Source organism: Myxocyprinus asiaticus, chromosome 17, assembly GCF_019703515.2.
Source record: "Myxocyprinus asiaticus isolate MX2 ecotype Aquarium Trade chromosome 17, UBuf_Myxa_2, whole genome shotgun sequence".
Taxonomy (NCBI): Eukaryota; Metazoa; Chordata; class Actinopteri; order Cypriniformes; family Catostomidae; genus Myxocyprinus; species Myxocyprinus asiaticus.
Genome location: NC_059360.1, coordinates 42817501 through 42839879, shown reverse-complemented (window position 1 = coordinate 42839879; position 22379 = coordinate 42817501). Strand labels below are relative to the sequence as shown.

Genomic DNA, 22379 nt, shown 5'->3' with positions numbered 1-22379 from the left:
ATGGATTTAACCACTGGAGTCGTGTGGATTACTTTCATGCTACCTTTATGTGCTTTTTAGACCTTCAGGCTCTAAATTTAAAAGTTCAAAAAATTATGAGAGAATTTAAATTTTTTAAGTGAACTATCCCTTTAACATCCATGCACTTGCTCACATCAACACTCAAGACACACAAAAACTTGTCTATTTCCACTTCGCACACAGAGAACCATTCATTCCATCTCAGCACAAAGAACAGTAGGCAGTAGAATCTCAGGCAATTATGCATCGTCGAGACTTGAGGAGTGCATTTAGAGGAAACAGTGTAGTAAAGCAAGTGCAATCTTACCCTATACAATATAGATAGAATTGCTACATGCTATTGATTGTTCTAAGTGGAAATAATTTATGTTTATTGTAAATGTTGTGAAGACAACATGAACTGGCATTCTCAAAAACATTTACATTCTGTGATATGTATTTCTAAGTGAAACAGAATTTTCAGCTGGAAAATGTTTCAAAAAATGTACGCTTATGAATATGTGAAAGCTTGGCCAACGCATTGCCAGTGCATGGTCCGTTTGAACATGCTTAAAGTGCATTCTTGCATTATTTTAGCAGTGACAAACCTCAGTACTTAAGGGGCAGATAGAGTTACCTTTAAAAGTCTGTGCCATTAAACTGGATTTGTTATTATTCAGGTAAGTTGCTATAAATATATTAACTTTGAGTTTTTTGCTCTGCAATATTCTCTTTACAAATTGTTGCTCTGCCATGACAGTAGTGGACTTAAAAGAAAGAAACTGTAGAAGCAGACAGTTCACACTAATGTCCGCTAAAGCTCACCTGGCGGCAATTTTGAGAATGCAACCCATACTTGCATTGGCTTATGAATTACAACACATTTTAGAAAGCAACAATTCGGGGGCCTGGGAAGCTCAGTGAGTATTGACGCTGACTACCACCCCTGGAGTCGCGAGTTTGAATCCAGGGCATTCTGAGTGACTCCAGCCAGGTCTCCTAAGCAACCAAATTGGCCCGGTTGCTAGGGAGGGTATAGTCACATGGGGTAACCTCCTCGTGGTCGCGATTAGGGGTTCTCGCTATCAATGGGGTGCGTGGTAAGTTGTGCGTGGACTGCAAAGAGTAGCATGTGCCTCCACGTGCTGTGAGTCTCCGCGGTGTCATGCACAGCAAGCCATGTGATAAGATGCGCGGAATGACGTCTCAGAAGTGGAGGCAACTAAGACTTGTCCTCCGCCACCCTGATTGAGGTGAGTAACCATGCCACCATGAGGACCTACTAAAGTAGTGGGAATTGGGCATTCCAAACTGGAAGAAAAGGGGATCAAATTATTTAAAAGAAAAAAGAAAAAAAGCAACAATTAACGAAATTGATGCATTCACGTACTTGCGAAGTGTAAGTTTCAGCTTTTAGTATTAAAGGGATAGTTCACCCATAAATGAAAATTCTCTCACAATTTACTCACACTCATGCCATCCCAGGTGTGTATGACTTTCTTTCATCTGCTGAACACAAACACATTTGAGGTGGCATGAGGGTGAGTAAATAATAAGGCAATTTTCATTTTTGGGTGAACTATCCCTAAAATCTTGAGTGTAGCTCACTCTGCACAGTTTTGCTATATATGTGAATACCTCACATTCGGCTTAGGTTAGGGTAATACGTTTCTAAGGCCATGTCCACACTAAAACGGCTTTGTTTGTAAATGTCTTGATTTTGCTACGTTGTCACCATATACAGTATAAAGACTTTCGAAAACACTCTGTAGTACCGCACACTTTGAAAAACGATGACGTTCGGGAACTGAAAACAGACTTTTCAAATGAAAACAGATCGACGGGACCAAGTGATCAGACTTATGATTTTGGCCTAGCGGACTATAAATAAGATACATGTCTTCATGTTGTCTTTAAAGTGCTGCAATTTTTTTTTTACACAGAACAAGGCTTGTTGGCCTGCAACCTGTACAATAAATATTTTTTGTCAGTCGCGTGGGCAGACAAAACAGTAACAACCAAATTAGGTAAAATTCTAACGTTTATGAAGTGATAAGTGCAATAAAACTTGATTTCAACCTTGACTAGAACATCTTGTGCATCTTGAATTAAGGACAGTCAACGCTTCCAAAAAACATCATAAGAACAGGTCTCATAAATTGCCCATAAGTGACGGATACGATACAGACAAAACATCCGAATTCTCTCAAGGTTATCCGTCTGATGTTTGAAAGCCTGCGTTAACCTGGTTGTGTTTGATCCATTGCTTGGCAACCGACAGCAAAACAGGCAGATGCATTAGACAAACGTCTCATCAGAGCCGCCTTTCTGTCCCTAGGTTTCATCTGCTGACAGGAAACTAGGGAAGGAAACAGGTGCTTTTTTGCCTTTTAGGGGCTTTGCAATAAATAAACATGAAGGCAAGAGTAGTTCTGCAAAGAGCAGCGGTCGTCCTGATGTATTCCATACAGCACGCTCCCCTCAATCAGCTTTAAAATGCCACAAAAGGAGCTAATCCATTTGAAGAGGGAGATGCCAGTCTTTTTGATATCGCCCAAATTGATTAGGGTGTAGATACGGGGGAGGCAGGGAAGGAGAATGCCCCGATAGAGGTCATGCAATGGTAATGTTGTTCGTGAACAAGATGGGAGAGGAAATTCTGCAGATATTTTCTCGCAGACATTTACTTGGCAATTAATGAGCAATTATGTTTGTGTACATGCCTTCGTTCAAGTGTTGATAGAAATCATTCTTAATATGAGCATGGATGTCCTTTTGATGCCCTGCCAGACAGAATATGGATTTCTTTTCTGTCATAGTAATTTGGAGGGTTGTTTGTGTGCCAATCTGAAAAAATCAATAGGTGACACCTGTCAGATCGTACAGCATAATAGTTACGGGCAAGAAACACTCCAAATATTTCTTGACTGAAATATCGACTTTCCGTCACGTTGTGAAAAATAGGGCGTTTTATCAACGTGCTACACATTTTCGGTTTATCACCAAGATCACCTAAGGTTTAACACGACAAGACGCCAAACCTCAAGGACAAGCCACATACTTGGAGAATCTTTCCTATCTCTATAAAGAAAGTGATTCATTATCAAAAAGCTGCAAAGCTTCATTCCATAATTAGAACAAAGAAAGGAAAAGAAGATGTGCTTTTCCCACAAGTCCAATCAGAGCACTCCGTCTGCTTTCATTTATCTGTCACAGCAGATTTGAAGCAGAAATGAGGGAAAGAACCTCTTTCTGAAAATGTAAAAAAGGAGTTGGGAATTCAGAGGATGGAGGATGGGTGAGGTTTTCCACTGCTGTCACCTCGTGGCTGCTCTATTTCACAGGAAAAGGCAGCACTGGTCTTCAGAGTAATGTTGGCATAAGGAAACTGCATGAGCTTCAAATATTTTAAGAGATGGTGCCCAATCAGATATCATTCATAAAGGAAGTGAAATGTCAGGTGCAGATGAGTATTATTCATTGTATGGAGACCAGGATTACAAAAGAGCCAACAGGGTCTCTAACTGCTGACTACATTCAGACAGGTGACAGCATACTATTGCAATGACATACTGTATGTGATCATTATTTAAAAGGATAGTTCACCCAAAATGACAATTCTGTCATAATTTACCCATATGTTTTTACAAACTGTATTACCTTCTTTTTACTCTGAAACACAAAAAGAGATGTTAGGCAGAATGTTAGCCTAAGTCACTATTCACTTTGGAAGCGGAAAGAAGATGCAATGAAAGCGAATGGTCTCCAAGAAGGTGTCATTCTGCCTCCTTTTGTGTTCCATGGAAAAAAGAAAAACAGATGGGTTTGGAACAACATGAGGGTGAGTAAATGATGGCCACATTTGTGATTGACAACTGTTTTTATTAACAGATGTGAGTCTCGAAATGTCCTGTTCATACACAGCTTACAGTAGAGGCTTAAATGGGGCACGTGGTAAGTTGTGCATGGATCGCGGAGTAGCATGAGCTCCACATGCTGGGAGTCTCCGTGGTGTCATGCACAACGAGCCACGTGATAAGATGCGCGGACTGACTGTCTCAGAAGCTGAGACTGTCCTCCGCCACCCGGACTGAGGTCAGTAACCACGCCACCACGAGGACCTACTAAGTAGTGGGAATTGGGCATTCCAAATTGGGGAGAAAAGGGGATAAAAAATAAAAAAATGTGCCTATGGAGAAAACAAATGGGATTTTTACTTGGTAAACGTGAATATGTAACAGAAAAAGAAATGCACCGAAAACAAAATAAAAACAAAATGTTCATGTTTAGAACAAAGCCATTGCCTCCTACAAAAATCCATGCAACCATTTGAGCAACAGGGTGGTGGAGTCTCATTCCATTACAGCAAACAACTGTTTTCTGCGCTGTACATTAGGCAGCAGGACCATCATCCATCATGCCGAACAGCGCCTGCACAGCTGCTGGGTAAACCCCGCACATCTAAATGCCATTTCACACACACAGACCCGAGCTTCGGCTGCTCTCTCCACTAGACCAGCCGCAACAGATGTGGCATCAGCCCTCACTATATAAATCCAGCCACCTGATGCCTGGGGCTACAGTGCAAAGCTTTGGCGGCACAGCATGGGTGAGCGCGGATCCTTCACACTCATTTATCATGATTTGTACAGGGTGCCCCGCTTCCTTTAATGCTCTTCATCGAATCGGCTTTTCGGATGATTACATTTTTGGATTGTGTATGAAGTATAAATGTCCTCCGAATGAGAATCCAATTATTACATGGTATTTGAGATGTCAATGATGGAACAGGGGTTAAAGAAATGATTTACCCAAACTTGAATATTCTGTCATAATTTACACAATTTAGCAATCCCAAAAAGTGAGTATGCACACTGTATGTGTACTGGATCAATCAAAATCTGGACTAGACCATAGACCTTATTCACGCTAGCATCTTTGATTTTTAATGGGAATGACAACGAGGCTGTGAGGGATAGACTTACAGTACTTTCAATGGGCTGTGTTACAGTTTAAAGAGTTTTTGGATCATTCCGTGGAGAAAAATTTGATAAAATATCTGTCCAAGAACATTCAGTATACAAAGAACTCCAGATAAAGTATTGTGGAAAATCAGATGTGATCTAGGAGCTTTATACAGCTTTATACCATTCGTGCCATTGAAGAGATAGTAAGTCTATCCCTCACAGCCTCGTTGTCATTCCCATTAAAAATCAAAGATGGCTCTAGCGTGAATAAGGTCTATTTATTGAACAGAAGTTGTTCTGGTTGTTTTTAAATCCAGGATTATCAAATGCAGAAAAAAACATTTATGATGTAGACTTGGGAACAGTGAGGGTAAAAGATGTGAATGGTAAATTGTGTCCACCCCACTGTCAATGTTCATAGCCCAAAACCAGCTGAAATTAGATATTCCGAATGAATATTTATTTCATTTCCATCAGAGAAAGTGAAGGGAATCTGGGGAGAAACCTAGACATGTAATTTAAAAGCAATTTTACAGGACATGAGAGAGGCCTGGAGGAGAGAAATATAGAGGACACTGGCGAATCCAACACCACAATGATGAAACTTTCATCCGAATTGCTTCTCTTGTAGTCCCTCAAGGTTTTTGTCACACTGAGAGAATGGAACTTGTGTTTTTTTTATGCTCCAAGTAAGCAGACAGACAGTTTAGCACTGTTCCAAAACAAAACGCATACTCTTATAATAAATTTTTATTTTTTAATCAGCCGAAATTTGTATGCCACTGCATATATTTTTGTGCTAATTGGAGTATCAAGTGCTTAGCAACATGTTAAAGGGATAGTGAGCCTAAAAATGACAATTTTGTCATCATTCACTCACCATCAAGTTGTTCAAAACCTGTATGAGTTACTTTCTTCCATGGAACATAAAAAATAGGCAGAATGTTAGTCACCATTCACTTTAATTGCTTCTTTTTTTTTCTTCATAAAATTAAATGAATGGTTACTGAGACTGTCAGTCCCCAACATTCTTCCCAGCATTTCCTTAATGGAAGTCATTCATCTTTGGAATGAGATGAGTGTGAGTAAATGATAACAGGATTTTCATTTTTGAGTGAACTATCCCTTTAATATCAGTCTTTATATTGGAACAGAGCTAATGTCATCTTTCACACATAATTTAGCCAGACTGCTAGAAAAACACATACCCAAAGGGTAATATGATCAAAGCCACCTGCACATAATGCAAATACGATTAACAAAGTAAAAGTAACACAGGGGCCTTTCAAAGCCATAACAAACCAAGAAAGTTCAACACCGTGATGTGGAGGATTTTTAATTGCGAGATTCTTCATGTGCAAATATAGTCCCTTCTCCACAGTGTAATGTCAAGGCGGGGTGGATACCGTGACATTTCTGAAGGATCAAGGTCAGTGCAGGGGCTTCTCGCTGATGCAGGGATGAGTTCTCTTTCAGTAGTGGGTGACATTTAGACTGGAGTCCACTATTGTGGTGAAACTCCACCTGGAGAGGGACTATCTACAGCTGGGAGAGGAGGGGGAGTATGGTCACACACGCACGACATACTGAACGCAAGCACCACTCATGAAAACAAAAATTTAAAAAAAGCGCACAAAAACTGTACAAACAGTAGAATGCGCTATCTTGCTGCATTGAAATATATGCAACATATATCATATATAGGCCTAAAACAGACTCTTTGGAAGTATGACGGTAGACAGTATGAACGTAGACAATTCTAGTTATGCAAGCTCGATGTTGTGCGTTGTTTTGTTCCGAAACGTGTCAGACCAAAAATCAAAACGCATCGCAAATAGGCATTGCATTCTCAATGCCGCAAGGCGCTACTGTGCGCATTAGCATAAACTGTCTTCTACAGTCAGTTTCCTATTTCAGGTCAAATATGTGAGAGCAACAGTTTGAAGCAAATCTTGCTAAACATTGATTAATCTTATTCATAGCTACTAGTGCTGGGTGATATGCAAGAAATATGTTCACAATATGTTTTTATAAAAAAATATTGCGATATCCGATTACATCGTCAACCCTCCTGCCGAGGGATCGGTGAATAATCTTGCTATATTGATTTTTCTTTAAAAATTACATTAATTTGTTGAAACAAGAAAAAGTAAAACCAAAGACATTTCTAAATTCAAAGTGCACTTCAAATGAAAGAAAAAGCAATTAAAACAACAGTCAGAAAATCTTATATAACCACCTTTCCATTTGCCGTCACGCAAGCATCCTTCTACGACAACAGGTGGAAAATTACTACTACAAATTAAAATCTAAAGACAATTATACATGTAAACATAATAATAATGATGATAATAATCATTGAAATACAAATCCATTTTAAGTTTCAAGGTGACCCTGCTTTTGTATTATTTCATGATGTAATCACATAGGCTAAGTGAACCTGCAGAGTTACATTTACAATGCAAAGTAAGGGCAAACTACTCCATGGAAATAAAGCGAACTAAACTCATTTAGGTCATTTGCAGCATTCTCATAGATGACACTATTCTTGCAAACAGTTTTCAGATGACTGGAAAAGAAAAGAAAGAGTGAGAACTCTACATGTGTGTGTTCCACGAGATACGCTCACACTGCACGTCTCTGAAAAAACAGCGAATCAGACACGCACATCAACAGCTTTTCTTTCATCTGTTCTTCAAAGTTCTTCTAGTGTGTTTATTCAAACGTGTGTCTTTGTGTCTTACAGCATTTCTTATCAAGTGTCATTCCGAGACGTCTTAGCATTAGCCCCCCACAGTGGCGGGTAGATGAGAAAAACTGCCCGCCATGCACGTGATATAGGGTACCCGCATTTGGCGGGAGCTAATTTTATACGCTGTGCTGCTATTTAATATATTTGGTGACTTCCCCACTCTATGGTTTTGTAATTACTTGATGTTGTCTTCGTCTGTCAATGAGTGTTGCAACTGGTATTAGGAAATTTGTCATATATCGTCGATATCCAATTACATCGTCCTATCACCCAGTCCTAATCGCTACCTGAACAATAACAAATAATGGTACAAAAATATGAAGGTAACTCTAATGCCCTTTGAGTACTGGGGTTTGTTAAGGCCAAATCATACTTCATTTTCCACATGCCGCTACGTCTTCCAAACAGTGCATGTTAGGGCTATGCATGAGTAATCGAGAACTCATTCAGCACCAGCTCAGTGTATTAAAAACACTACTCGTATATCGCAATTTAATGTTCCTATACGGATTGCCTGCCATGAGCAGCACTGATCTTTTCCCTCTGAATCACTTACCAAATCTTGCAGTTACAATAGAGTCCACTGGTGGTGCTGTGGATGTGTGTAGCTGAGGTGTTGGATGAGAGAAGAAGAAATAACGACGTCTGTGCTTTTGAAAGCAAGTGAGGTATTTTTAACGTACATTTTAATTTACCAGTAATTGAGTACTTGTTGTTTGTGGGTCAGACTACTCAACTACAAAATTACTTGAAAATGCATATCCCTAGTGCATGTGACGCAAATCATCAGCACAGTATGTGCGGACTGTCTGCGTCTCTGTGTGTCGCTTGTACGTGCACCTGGCGTTGACTGTACTTAAGGGCATCACAAAGCAGTTGCAGTGTGCATGCGGCAAACGCGTCCGTACAGGTTCACAGTAAAACCGTGTGCGCGATGTTATGGCGGACGGAAAAAGTATACCGTAGCATTTACCGTTACAGAAGGCAAGAGCACACACTAAGTATATTCACAAGGATGCTTGAAATGTGTTTGTGTACTTGCGTAAAGTATGTTTCTGGCCAAACTAGAAACAAACTACTGACATGAAATTAACCCTCTGCTTCACAAATGCCAGCTACTCAATCTCAAATTCCAGAGATTTTCCTTTAAATTCACATAACACCGGTGCATGTGATGACAAATCCAGAGATATAGCTGTTCTACAGTCATGTAATCGACAACAATTCAATTCTAGTTTGCCTATAGCCCAAAATCTCCTCCTCTTCCAGCACATTTGGTTGTATGTGAATAACTCTGCGCGGTGGAAAAATGTGAGGGCTGTAACGGAACAAATGTATGTAGCCGGCTAGCCGCATTAGTATTCTGCTCACTGGCCTGCACCCCGCCAGCCTTCCCAGCATCCTCCTCATCGAACACCGGCACACATACGCTTGTTATTAAACTACATCCGCCCATCCCAAACCACACTTCCTCATTAATATTTATCTTGCTTTATACACAGCTCATGCATTTTTTCATTAATGTAAAGGTCTTTTGTCACATATAACAAGCAGCGGCATGTGTGCAGGGTTCATGCATATTTATGTAAGCATGTACATGTGTGTGGATGTGTGTGTGGTGGTGACTGTCACTCTAATATGCGGTCCGTCATTGCCTACTGCCCTTCTGCTTCCACACCACTGCGTCAAAACTGCAGGGCTGATGAATGCTCTCATACACACCCAACTGTAAGAAAGGACACATGTATGTCAACAATACCAGTCTGCAAAATCTAAAGAACTTTAAAAGAATAGTTCACCCATAAATGAGGATTTTTTTGTATTATTCTGTGGTTATTTACCCTAATGTTGATGACTTATTTACTTACTTTCTTCAGTGGAACACAAAAGGTGATTTAAAAAAAAAAAAAAGTCTTCACAGGGTTTATTGGCCTTGTAATGTGAGTGAATGATGAGTAATTGATACGACTCTTGCACTATATTCCAAGTCTTCTGACATGACATGATCATTTTGTGCAATGAAAAGAACAAAATTTGTGTTATTTATATAAAAACAAATCAACAACAAAGGGCTGAAATCAAATATGGCTATGTCGATAATATCAAAATAAATGATCAAAACTTATTTTTGGTTGAACTATTCCTTTAATTGCATGATATATTTGGTATAAGTGAAATGACACAGCTAGTAGTAAATGAAATTAGCTAACAGCTTAGATACAGATAATTTAAGGAAAAGCCCTAAACATGCTATGTTTGGGCAGAATAATATTGTACCGCTTACTGTTTAGTGTATATGGTGAATCCAGTTAAATTGGGCAAATTTTTGTCATTAAAATGAAAGACAATAAAACGGCAGAATTCACTATATTCTATTTCATAAAAATAAAAAATACAATGCAAAACAATATGCATTATGTAACCCTAAACATGCCAAACAATAGTCTGCTATATTGTTGTCTCAAGACCTTACTACATTGCATGTTTAATTCAGTGATTGGCATCTAGTTATCTCAGAAAAAAATCTGCTATCTTGTATTTTTAATTCCAATTTTGTGTAAATATTTCTTAATTTTTTAATGTAAAAAAGGTGATCAAAAGTCAAGGCTGATACTGTTTTCGGCTTATTCGTCACAGGTATCATTTACTGACCCTCGGGTCGTTTACTTTCAATTTGTCCCCCCTTTTCTTAAAAAAAAAAAAAAAAGAAAAAAGAAAAGAAAAAATCTGGGTTACAGTGACATACTTAAAATAGAAGTGAATGGGACCAACCCATAAAAGTTAATATATTTACTTTTTCAAAGGTATAGCCTAAAACCTAAAACAGCTGTAAACAACTCTACAGCTCAAATAATAAATGAGTTTTAACAGAAGAATTAAAAGAAAAGTGCTTTTATTAAATTATAAGCTTCACATTTCTGCCTTTAAACACTCCAGAAATTGGCACCATTCACTTCCATTGTAAGTGCCTCACTATAACCTCAAGTTTTGCTTATTTTAAAGAAAAGAATGAATGAGACAAAAACTGTTTTTTGTGGTAATCAGCATTATGCCACAAATGCTGTCGATTGAGCTGAACTTGACAATAAAACCTGACAATATAAGTGGAGAACAGAGTTCTCTTTTTAATGTGATAAAACCAATTCTCTAAATGGAAGACATGTTGTTTTTGAACATCACCGATCTGTGCCTCTAGGGAACCCTCTAGAGCCAGCTTCGTTTGAACGTGATTCATTCTCTGTATTTTACACCTCATCCTGTGTAAAAAAAAAAAAAAAAGTATTTTGCCATCTCCTATAATTCTCTTCTTCTGTCTGCCTGTTGGCCTTTGTATTTTTCTTATAATTTCTGCCTCTCTCCCTCACTGTAGACAAACCCCCAACACACCCACATCTGTGCCGTAAGAGCTCTCGTCCCGGTGAGGGGGATGCGATCGCCACATATTAGCATACTTGGGCACGGGGGCGACAGTGCTATTACCTAGCAACAGAGCCAGCTGTGATTGGCTGGTTCTAATAGACGTCAATGGGGGTTTGGTTGGGGCAGAGAGAGAAGGAGAGGGTAGCTGAAATCGGAGGCTATTTTCCGCCCATGTCATCTCTGCTCGCCACATCGGAATGACACGTTAACGGGCTCCCCCACCCCCTCCATGGCCTGCCTCATTGACGGAAAGGGCAGCAGACCGAAACAACTCCCAGCAGCGGTAACCACGGCACCCACAGCAGTCAGACGCACCACGTCAAGCGAGAGCAGCTCTCATGAAAATATGATGTTACATCACACACAGTCTACACTCTGTCAGATGAAATTTGGAGAAAATGTTTGCAGCAGACATAGAGAGTGACTGGGGAAATCTCATCACGTATTTTTGTTACAAAATTATGACCCTAAATTCTCCCTTTAAAGGAATATTCCAGGTTCAATACAAGTTAAGCTCAAACAACTGCATTTGTGGCATATTGTTGATTACCACAAAAATGATTTAAACTCGTACCTCCTTTTCTTTAAAAAAAAAGCGAAAATCGGGTTTACGGTGAGGCACTTACAATGGAGGTGAATGGGGCCAATCTGTAAACGTTAAAATACTCACTGTTTCAAAAGTATAGCCACAAGACATAAACAATATGTGTGTTAACACTTACTTACCTTTTCTGTGTAAAGTTTTCAAAACTTTGTAGCCATGACGACGTAATGCAGTAAACACTGTAATCCCGGTAAATGACAATTTAAACAACTTTACAGCTCAAATAATACATATGTTTTAACAGAAGAATTTATGTAAGTGCTTTTATAAAACAATAAGCTTCAAATTTCTGCCTTTAAACACTCCATAAAATGGGCCCCATTCACTTCCATTGTAAGTGCCTCACTGTAACATTGATTTTTGCTTTTTTTAACAAAAAGAAGGGGACAAATCGAAAAAAAAATTGTGGTTATTAACATTATGCCACAAATGCTGTCGAATTAGTTTATTTTGTATTGAACTGGCATATTCCTTTAAAGAATGGCTGACCATAAACATATATTTTTGGATTCAAGTTAACTGTAGGAGTAGACTAAATGCTGTTGTGAGTGGTTTTGATAGCTGTTTATAGATAGATAGATAGATAGATAGATAGACAGATAGACAGACAGACAGACAGACAGATAGATACAGACAGACAGACAGATAGATAGAAAAAATTAGTCCAGATATTGTTGCAAAATAAAGCCCAAAAGAGTGATCAGGAATTTTGTTATTTTGTTTTTTTTCTTATATTCTTTGTTATACATCCTTACTGCAAATATATAAATAAATAGACATGAAATATGCACGCGAGTAGAAATTATTTTATAATGTTGGAAGAAAGAGACTGCAGAGTGATTTGAGAGACATGAAACTAGCACATCTATGTAGGGAATTGGATGCCTGGGAAAATGGTCAATTAAACGGTTTAGTGGTCCATTATACAGTTTTCTTTACATAAATCATGCAAAACTCATACAAAATGACCAATTAGGATTAAGTTTTCCAGAGACAGCTTTGCAATAAAAGTTGATAACTGTGGCTGTTTGGGAGGCGATGTCCTTTAAACACACACTGCTATATACTGCATCCCAATTTGTATACTTCTATGCTTATTTTTTTTTTTTCTTTGGTGATGGGAAAATACATACTTTTGTGTATGTAGTAAGCGAATATTTGGAAACAATACATTTAAAGAAATTGCTACCACAGACCCATTTATCACATAATGTTTGTGTTTGCATGCAAGCATTAGCATGTACTGTAGCTAAACTCAATACCGTAGCAGGGGTTGTGGCTAATATTAGCCCAAAAAAGCATGCATGGATGCACACTTCAAAAATCCACAAGAAACATTTACTTTGGCATACTATTTTCAACACTAATTCAAACCTTGCTTTTCATTTAGGATGGATTGCGTGCAGTGTTAGCATTACACAAGGCGATTAGCTGCATTAAGCATGGAAGCAAAAATGCACAGCTCCTTTTTAGAAATATTAGGCATATTTAATCCAAAAATGTGGGCGAGTAAAGGCCAAAGTATACTTCGGGTGTCTGCGTTGCAGATCGCTCCACGCACAGTATGTGTGACGCAAATTGCGTCATCAGCACAGCTGCGCGACTTGACTGCGCGCCACTAAGATTTTCTTGACCCGCACATGCGGTCCTCAGCTGTACGCGTCGCTGAGACTGTATTGACCTGTTATCAATACAGTCTCACCTGCTATTGACTGTACTAAAAAAAGTATCACAAAGATGATGTAGTGGGCATGCGTCAAACGCTTTCGTATTCGCTCGTGGTCAGAAGAGTATACTCACAAAGGTGACGCAGTCGACCAGGCGCGAGCAGATCTGGAACACACAAAAACAAAGTATACCTGGGCCTTAAATCGTGACAGAATTGTCATTTTTGGGTCAACTATCCATTTAAAAGGAACAAACGCTATATTAACATTCATCATGAGTACTCTAGCATGACTTGGGCTCCTAACACAGTTGTTAGACCTACTTTCAGAAATTTGGAGTGCTTTGCTCAATTTTGCGGCTGGTGTATGTCCATAAGGGCAGAGCCAGCTGCAGCACAAGGAGTGAGTGATGTATTATTAATATCCAGAGCCATAGACAGTAAATGTAAGAAAAACAAGCCACAGGTGCAGATGGAGTGTGCACTTCATAAATATACACTACACCCTGGTATAAATCTGACAGCGTGAAGGAAACACAGCAGGGACCTAAGAGACTGAGGCGGTCCGTGGAGGCTGAGAGAGGAGCTCAGTGAGGTGCTTTCTTTAAACACCGTGAAGGAACAGGGAGTCTGGGCGGCACTGCTCTCCTCTATGGCAAAACATCTGTGCCAGGACTGGCGACTGCCATTAGCAAACAGCCTGCAATACATTAGACTCACTGCCTGGCCTGGTCAGTGCAGGTAATGGGTTTTAAAAACAGGCCTATGGTGAGAGGCAAGAAGTATCTGCATTTAAAGTCAACATGAAATGGCAAGCCATTTAACGTGTTTTCTGAATTGAGTGAATTGTGAGAAGTGGTCACTTTATTAATGGTTTTGCTTCAGGACAAATTTTACACTGGGCATTATCGAGTTGAGGCCCAAAAAGTACCAAATAAATTTTTTTGCAAAAGTAAACTTCAAAAATAAAATATAAAATATTTGAGTAAATAGATGAGTAAAAATATTTAAACATCCTTAAAACATGACACATTCACTTGAGAAGCACAATGACATTAGATATTAACTCTTGTTTTTATTATGCTATCCTACACAATTCTATAGTCGGTTGAAATTTATTATTTGCATTTAGACTGTTTTTCTCTGGTACTTTATCTGTTACCCACGAGCAATGGACCCTTCGCGTTCAAGAAGAGGATTTCGTCATAGTTGGTTAAACTTGAATGGCGGTGAATGGGAGACCACAGCAAATTAAATGTTTGCTTACCCGTTTGCTCCAACAGCAAAAATAAAAAAAGAAAAAAACTATTATGCTTTCACAGCTTTGCAAAAGAAGATAATAATATACAGTGCTGGATAACAGCAGTAAGAAGAGAGAAATAGGCCAACTTTTCTGCCACTCTCTCAGCAACTGTGTTAGAAGCCTCATCGCAGCTATGGTTACAGATTTTTTTAAACTTATTCCAGGGTAATGCAATACAAAGTACAATGTTATAAATTTACACTAAATATTTTTCAAATTGTAAATATAAAAAAAGTTTGCTACATTTACATTGTTAAAGAAGGCGGAAACGTGTCATAACAGGTCTGTGAAAAGGGTCCATTTTTGGATCCAATTACTCTATATAACAAGTTGTTGCATGGATGGGGTGGAAACATGTCAGCATGTCAGGTAATGTCAGCCATAAAAAAAATTTGTTCCAGAGACAGAGCAAGCATTTTTTTCCTTTGGAATACCATGCACTGATGAATCATTCACAATAAGACCAAGAATGTGTATTAACAAAGCAAAAAAAGCTTGACTTCAATATTGACTTCAACTGTGCCAACTATGTGGGGAATTGTTGTGTTACTCTGAACCAATAATCAATAAAAAGGCATCTTTGTGATGGCCTTGCGTTTCAGAGATGTGTAGTAAATACTGATGCGAGGTCACCAACCAATGTGACATTTTGGACACTGATTTAGATTAAGCTAAAAAGGAAGATATACATTAGTACAGTCAAAAGGGTATTCAACAGCTTAAACCAAACAAGAATGTAATTATTTCTAAATAAAACCTTACGGTAATGCAGTAACACATTCTAACCAGCAGGAGTCCTCTTGACTATAGCTCATAAAGCAAAAGTGTGTGAATGAGCCAATCACAACCTTTATAGACAACACAGGCATTTTAGGGGTGTGAATGAAACCCTCTGATTTCCAACTGAACTAGCCATGACTCAAGCTCCGTTCTGTACTCCCTCTGTGGATATGATTATTTGGATGTGATTACCCTTCAGACAACATGGGAACACAAGCTTGATTTAGCCACTGGCTACAGTTGGGAAAAAGCAGGGCAATGTTTTCAGGGATACTGCAAAAAATGCTGAGGACACAAGAGTGTGTTCCAAAACAAAGCCTCATAAGGGAGTATCCTAACAAAGATGGAACCTCAGAAGTGACTGATTTGGAACACTATGTACAAAGCAATTTTTTGAGGCACACAAATACCCCTCCACACTTCATATTCAACTTCAAATGGATTTCAATAGCGTTTGTTGTTAGCATGTAGCTAAGTTATTGTTCAGCCTGTCAGGCACAAAGCAGGAAACTGACCTTTTTTGTAACAGTTTACTCTAATAAGCATAAAAATACATGGCACATACAAATATTGGGTAAAACAACAAATTGCCATCTTCGCGAAGTACACATGAGATACTTCCTTAGATTAGAATTTTGTCAAAAACAAGGTATCTTAGTAGGCAGCATAATTCGGTTGCCTACCTTTTGGAACATGCTTCAAATTGACAGCATGTCAAAGATGCCTTCAAATGATATTTTATCATTTACTCACCCCAATGTTGTTCCAAACCTGTATGACTACTGCATCTGTGGAACACAAAAGGAGATGTTAGGCAGAATTTTAGGCTCAGCCAACATTCACTTTCATTGCATCTTTTTTTTCTCCATACAGTGAAAGTAAAAGGTAACCAAGGCCAACATTCTTCCTAACATCTCCTTTTGTGTTCCACGGGAGAAATAGAGTCATATGGGTTTGGAATAACATGAGGGTGAGTAAAAATGACAGAATTTTCATTTTGGGTTGGACTATCCCTTTAAAATGCTGCCTCAACATGCGGCTCACTAGGTTTTGGAACAGAACAAGAGTGTTGAGGGAAAAAAGAAAAGCTGGAAAAATGTAGTGGACTTAATGTACACTTTGGCTCACATTTAAGCAAGATTTCAAACTCAAATACAAAGTGTGCCATGGAATGTGAGTGAGTACAGCCTAACCAGCAGAATTCACCCATGGCAAGTGGCTCCTTCCTGGGCTTGTGGGACATCAGACTCCTGGACCGGCTCTGCTTCTGATTACCAGAAATGTGAGTGGGTCAGAGTGATAAAACAAAAGATGTTTGGCTCCTGAACAAAAGCAGAATGAGAAGAAGCAATTGAAATATACAGGATGCATAGAGAAAAGACAGCTAGAATGAATAAGAAAACGAGCGGGAGATGGACAGAAAGAGATTGGACCATAAATCAACCTCTGTAAAGTCAGTTAGCAGTAAAATACCGTAGATTCAGAAAAAATTCACTTAACAAAATCAGGTGGCATATTATCAACCGAACTGCAGTCTACAAAAATCGAAAAAATTAAAGTTTCACAAAATTTTAGAGCTCCAATTTAGAAATAAATTCATAGATGGTAACCAGCATATGTTGTGTTTTGAATGCTGGTCCACAACACAGGACAATGGTGTGCTGGTGTTCCAACAAGGCTTCTGACTATAGCTTAACCACCAAGATGTCCTTGGTTAACCAGCATTTCCAGAAATAAACATACTGGTCAAGCAGCTTCACCAGCTTTGACCAACACTGGAAATTTATGGTTAAGCTGGTCTTTCCAACATGGAGGGTTCCTAAAGATTTCCATTATGCTTTCCATTTGTTTATGATAACTGGATAATGATATATATATATATTTTTTTTTTTTTTTTTTTTACATTTTAAAGATATTGCACGTTGAAAGACCAATTTCTGGCCAATTACATTTCCATTCAGTGTAACCAGAACAACTTTTATTCTCTATAGTAATTTCCATGACTTTTCCAGACCAAATTATCCTTGATATTGCCAGCTTTTTCATGACAATGGAAACCCTGTTGGAAACTTGATTCTTAGGGGCAGAATTAAGCACGATTCGAAATGACTAAATGTACAGTCTCAAAACACAAAAAGTGTTTACAGAACGCAAGAACATGTTCAAATGCATTCACCTCGCTATGTTTACGCCTGTCATCCACATTAGAAACTCTATACCTGCATACTTTGAAGAAAAAACTAAAAACAGAGTTTTCAAACAGATTATTGTGGATGTGACATTAAAGGCCTCTGGAAATCAAAATCGACAGATTTTTGTCCGGTGTCTCCCATTTATACCACCTGCAACTGACTAGCAAATAACAAACCATGGTTCATGGCTGTGATATAACTAAAGCCAATTGGCTATTTATAAAAGGGCACAAGCTCTTTGACATGCCCCACCCAAACTTCCTGTATAAATCAAAATACGTAGACACAGGGAAGAAAATAGCACTTGTCAAACAAATTTACAGGGTCTTTAACCACTGACAGATGATATCCTTGTCTGCCACAAGAGCTAGATGCAGAACTACTGCAAAATCTGTCACTGCCATTCTGATGGGTTTGGAGAAAAAGAACCGAAAAAACATGGAGGTTGAGAGAGAAAGTGAAATATCAGGAGACTTAAGAGACCTACACCTTACAACCAACCAGCATCACCCCATGTCCCCCATCTCCATGGTAACAAGCACCTTCTCTCACCCCCTTCCAGCTTTTTCAGACGTGCTCTCCAGATTGGCACGCAATAGTTCATGACAGACACAGCAGCTGATAGCTGGTCTCGCCTTCTCGTCGTAGAGGTGGGGAGAGTCACCATGTCTGCTGATTAGTAATCAGAACACACTCGCTCTGAATCCTGGGGGTTGAAAACTGAATTATACATTGCTACTGCCAATCAGATCTATGCTCTCCTTCACTTGCATTCTATTTAAAGCACAGTCCTCCATCCTATTATCACACAGAAGACATGGAGAGCCATAAAATTGAATGCCATGCCAAACTACAGCACAACTCTGCCAAACAGACAGGAAATTTGAGGGGAAAGTCAGAGCAGATGCCAATGATTGTTTGTTAAATGAATATTCTAGGTTCAATACAGGTTAAGCTCAATCGACAGCATTTGTGGCATAAAGTTGATTACAACAAAGAAATTATTTCGAATCGTTCCTCCTTTTCTTAAAAAAAAAAAAAAATGGAGGTTACAGTGAGGAACCAATTTTTGGAGGGTTTAATTACAGAAATGTGAAGCTTATAATTATATACAAGCACTTATATTAATTCTTCTGTTAAAACACGTATTATTTAAGCTGTAAAGTTATTTAAATCTTCATTTTTATAGTCATTTTAGGGTTTGTTGACATACATCGTCGTGTCAATGAAGTTGTAAAAAAGCCTTGAATAAAACTTTCCACCTTACAGAAGCCTAAACAATATGGAGGACTCGGAGCCCCAAACTTTTACAACTACTTTCTTTCTCAACAACTACTTTTTATCTATCACTAGACCTACAACCTAAATTGTCCCTGGCTAGACATAGAAAATAAACTTATGCAACAATTAGATATTACATTTCTTCCATTCATAGACAAATCTATAAAAATACATCCTGGTTATAAAGACAATACCATTAATACCACATTGAATGCCTGGTGGAATACACATAACCTATTAAACTACAGTCTAGAACCATCAAATTATACTCCACTGTGGCACAATCCCATGTTTCTAATTAATAATAAACCTATTCATTTTTCAACATGGAGTCAGAGAGGAGTAACCAGCCTGGGTCAGCTATACAATGATAGCTTGTTCATGACCTTTGACTATATTCAGCTGAAATACAACATTCCAAACCAGGCTTACCTTCAATACATACAGTTAAGAGAAGCAATAAGAAAAAAAGAAAAATGGTTCAAGAACGTTAAAAAAACTGAATTTTTCCTCTTTTCCAAGCACTTTCCCTCCTAAAACCAAATAAATTACTGTCACAAATATATAAATTATTAACATCCGCAGATAAGTCAATAGCAGTTCCCATTCAAAATGGATCACCGATATTGGTAGTAAATATAGTAAAATTCAATTGATTCAATATAAACTCAGAACACATATCACAACTCATAAACTCTACCAGATGGGATGTATAGATAACAACAAATATACATACTGTCCAACCTATGTCGATGACTATTTCCATGCTTTTTGGCTCTGCCAACAAGTTCAGCACTTTTGGTCAGAGGCCATAAGCAGGCTATTGGCGATCCTTGGCCTCGGCATCCCAATGTGTCCCGAAGTAGTGTTACTTGGAGACTTATCTACACTAGCCATATCTAAACACCTAGAACCATTTTTACTCAATGCACTGACTATAGCCAAAAAAAAAAAAAAAAAAAAATCATTCCAAAACTGAAACCTTCAATAAGACTTGGTCCCCTTTCTTCCAATATATACAGACCTGATTCCCCGTTGCATTACTACATACTATCATAAACCCTGAAATAGAACCATGTTTGTATTTCATAATGTCAGTCGATAACAGTGTCACCATATGCAATTTATTTTATTGTTTCTTTCCATATATTTCTTTCATCTTTCGATATTCCTTTGTTTTCCTTTTCTTTAGTTTGTATCTTTCAGTTGCCCTTGGTTTGTATCTGAAAATCCTTGTTTTGCATATATGGAGAAATAAAAAAATTGTAAAACACACAGAAAAGGTTAGAAAGTGATTTTATCACACTCAAATCATGTTAATGCACATACTGTTTATGTCTAGTGGCTATACTTTTAAAGCAGTAAGTATTTTAAAGTATACGGATTGGCCCCATTCACTTCCACTGTAAGTGCCTCACTGGAAACCAGATTTGTGCTTTTTTTTTTTTTTTTTTTGTAAGAAAAGGAGGGGCAAGTCAAAATAATTTTTTGCGCTAATCAATATTATGCCACAAATGCTGTCGATTGAGCTTAACCTGTATTGAACCCAGAATATTCCTTTAATAATAAAATAAAAAATGTACAAAATAATCAAGAGTGAAAGTCACTGTGTGAGCTCCTTCTAAAACCTAATTTATACAATGGAAGAAGCCAAACCTTTTTCTCCTGTGCGAACTAAAGCAACCTAGACGACACGCTGCGTTTATACTACTGTATGTGCAGCGACATTTTAAAATGAGTTAGTTAAAGGTGCTGCAAATGATTTTTTCATGGAAAGGTATGCAAAAAATGTACCTACTCCCTGAAATATATTAATGAAATAAGTGTCGTGCGATATCTCACCGGTCTCTGTGACAGCCCTAGACTCTGTAAACCGCAAACAAAAATGTGTCCGTGGGCCACAGTTTCTAAACTTTAGAGACTTTAAAGTCTAAAGCTTTCTGCCTGTCAATCAATTTGAGTGTTTTCATAGTATTATAGTTGCAGCAAATTATTGAGGCTTAATGCCATTTTTATGCCATGTTGTTCATAGTAGTTGTCAGCTAAGGGTGCTATTTGCTGCTGTTGTTTTTGACAAAAGCTTCTGCTCTGTATCTTTGGAGTGCAGGGATTTGGAAAGAGGGCAGGAGGCTAATCCAACTGCTGAACTTGTGGAAATTCCAGAACGGCTAAAATCACTTCCAGCACCTTTAAAGAAAATTTAAAAAAAATAATGTCATGTCCAAACCACACCCATGATTAGCTTTAAAGGAATGTTACGGGTTCAATACAAGATAAGCACAATCTTCAGCATTTGTGGCATAATGTTGATTACAACAAAAATTATTTCAACTTGTCCTGCCTGTTTTATGTTTTATTTTTTAAAGCAAAAATCACAGTTACAGTAAGGCACTTACAATGGAAGTGTGTCCAATCCATAAACATTACAATACACACAGTTTCAAATGTATTGCCATAAAACATACACTAAAATCACACTAAAATCCTGTTCACATGTCTAATGCTTACATCTTGTGGCTACACTTTTGAAACAGTGTGTATTTGAACCTTTATGGTCCAGCCACAATCACTTCCATTGTAAGTGCTGAACTGTGATCTCGATTTTTGCTCTTTTATTTTAATAAACAAGGGATGAGTCGAAATGATTTTTTGTGGTAATAAACATTAGGTCAAAAATGCTATTAATTGAGCTTACATTTTTTTGAACCTGGAAAATTCTTCTTCACCAATCATCTACGCTCTTCGACTAGACGAGTTCTCCTAGGTCAAGAATTTCAGGGATGTGTGTAGACTGCATAAATATCACCAAACGAATACATCATTGCATTCCGTCATAATTTTTAGGTAAACTAAACAAAGCCTTTTCACCCAGCAAGTATAAATGAGCCTTAAGAGACACATTTGCACTACAAAAGATCTGAATCAAGACATCTGTAATTAGTAGTGCTTTCTAACTCACACATTACTAATACTGTTGCATCACTTTTACGTTACGGATAAACCCCTACCACTTAGTTTAAAACTTTGGCATGTCACTCATTCCACACCAATTGTACTACGAACGAGGTGTATTATCTCAAATTGTTTGGGCTGAGGAGAGATAAACTTTTTTAAGTAATGTGACTTATGATTTTTGCCTAGCGGATGATGAAAAAGTGACCCGAGCCCTATCTAGGGGCCAGAATATAATAGAGACCTGGAGGTGAGCTCTTTTCACTTAGGCCAGTAAGAAACCACCACAAAAAACTAGAAACCACTTAGCAACATTGTGGCAAAAAAAACAGTATACCCTAGCAACCGCATCTAAATATCCCAAAAATGGCTTTATATTGATTATGATTATATGCCACAAAAATTCTGATTCTTTTCAAAATAAAAGGTGAAGTTTTGCCTAAATATAAACAAGGACTATAC

The 22379-nt window shown here is 38.1% G+C and overlaps 1 protein-coding gene across 3 annotated transcripts in view; it reads right to left on the bottom strand.

The window, feature by feature from the left end:
• The window catches only part of LOC127454744 (protein TALPID3-like), a 176099-nt gene that overhangs the window by 120159 nt on the left and 33561 nt on the right, over positions 1–22379 (bottom strand). For 2 of the 3 annotated variants that reach the window (XM_051722119.1, XM_051722121.1), the window contains exon 10: positions 13544–13576. The exons of the other annotated variant lie outside the window; for it this stretch is intronic. In XM_051722119.1, the coding sequence (XP_051578079.1) occupies positions 13544–13576 (33 nt within the window). The remainder of the gene's footprint in view (positions 1–13543; positions 13577–22379) is intronic. 3 annotated transcript variants of the gene reach the window in all.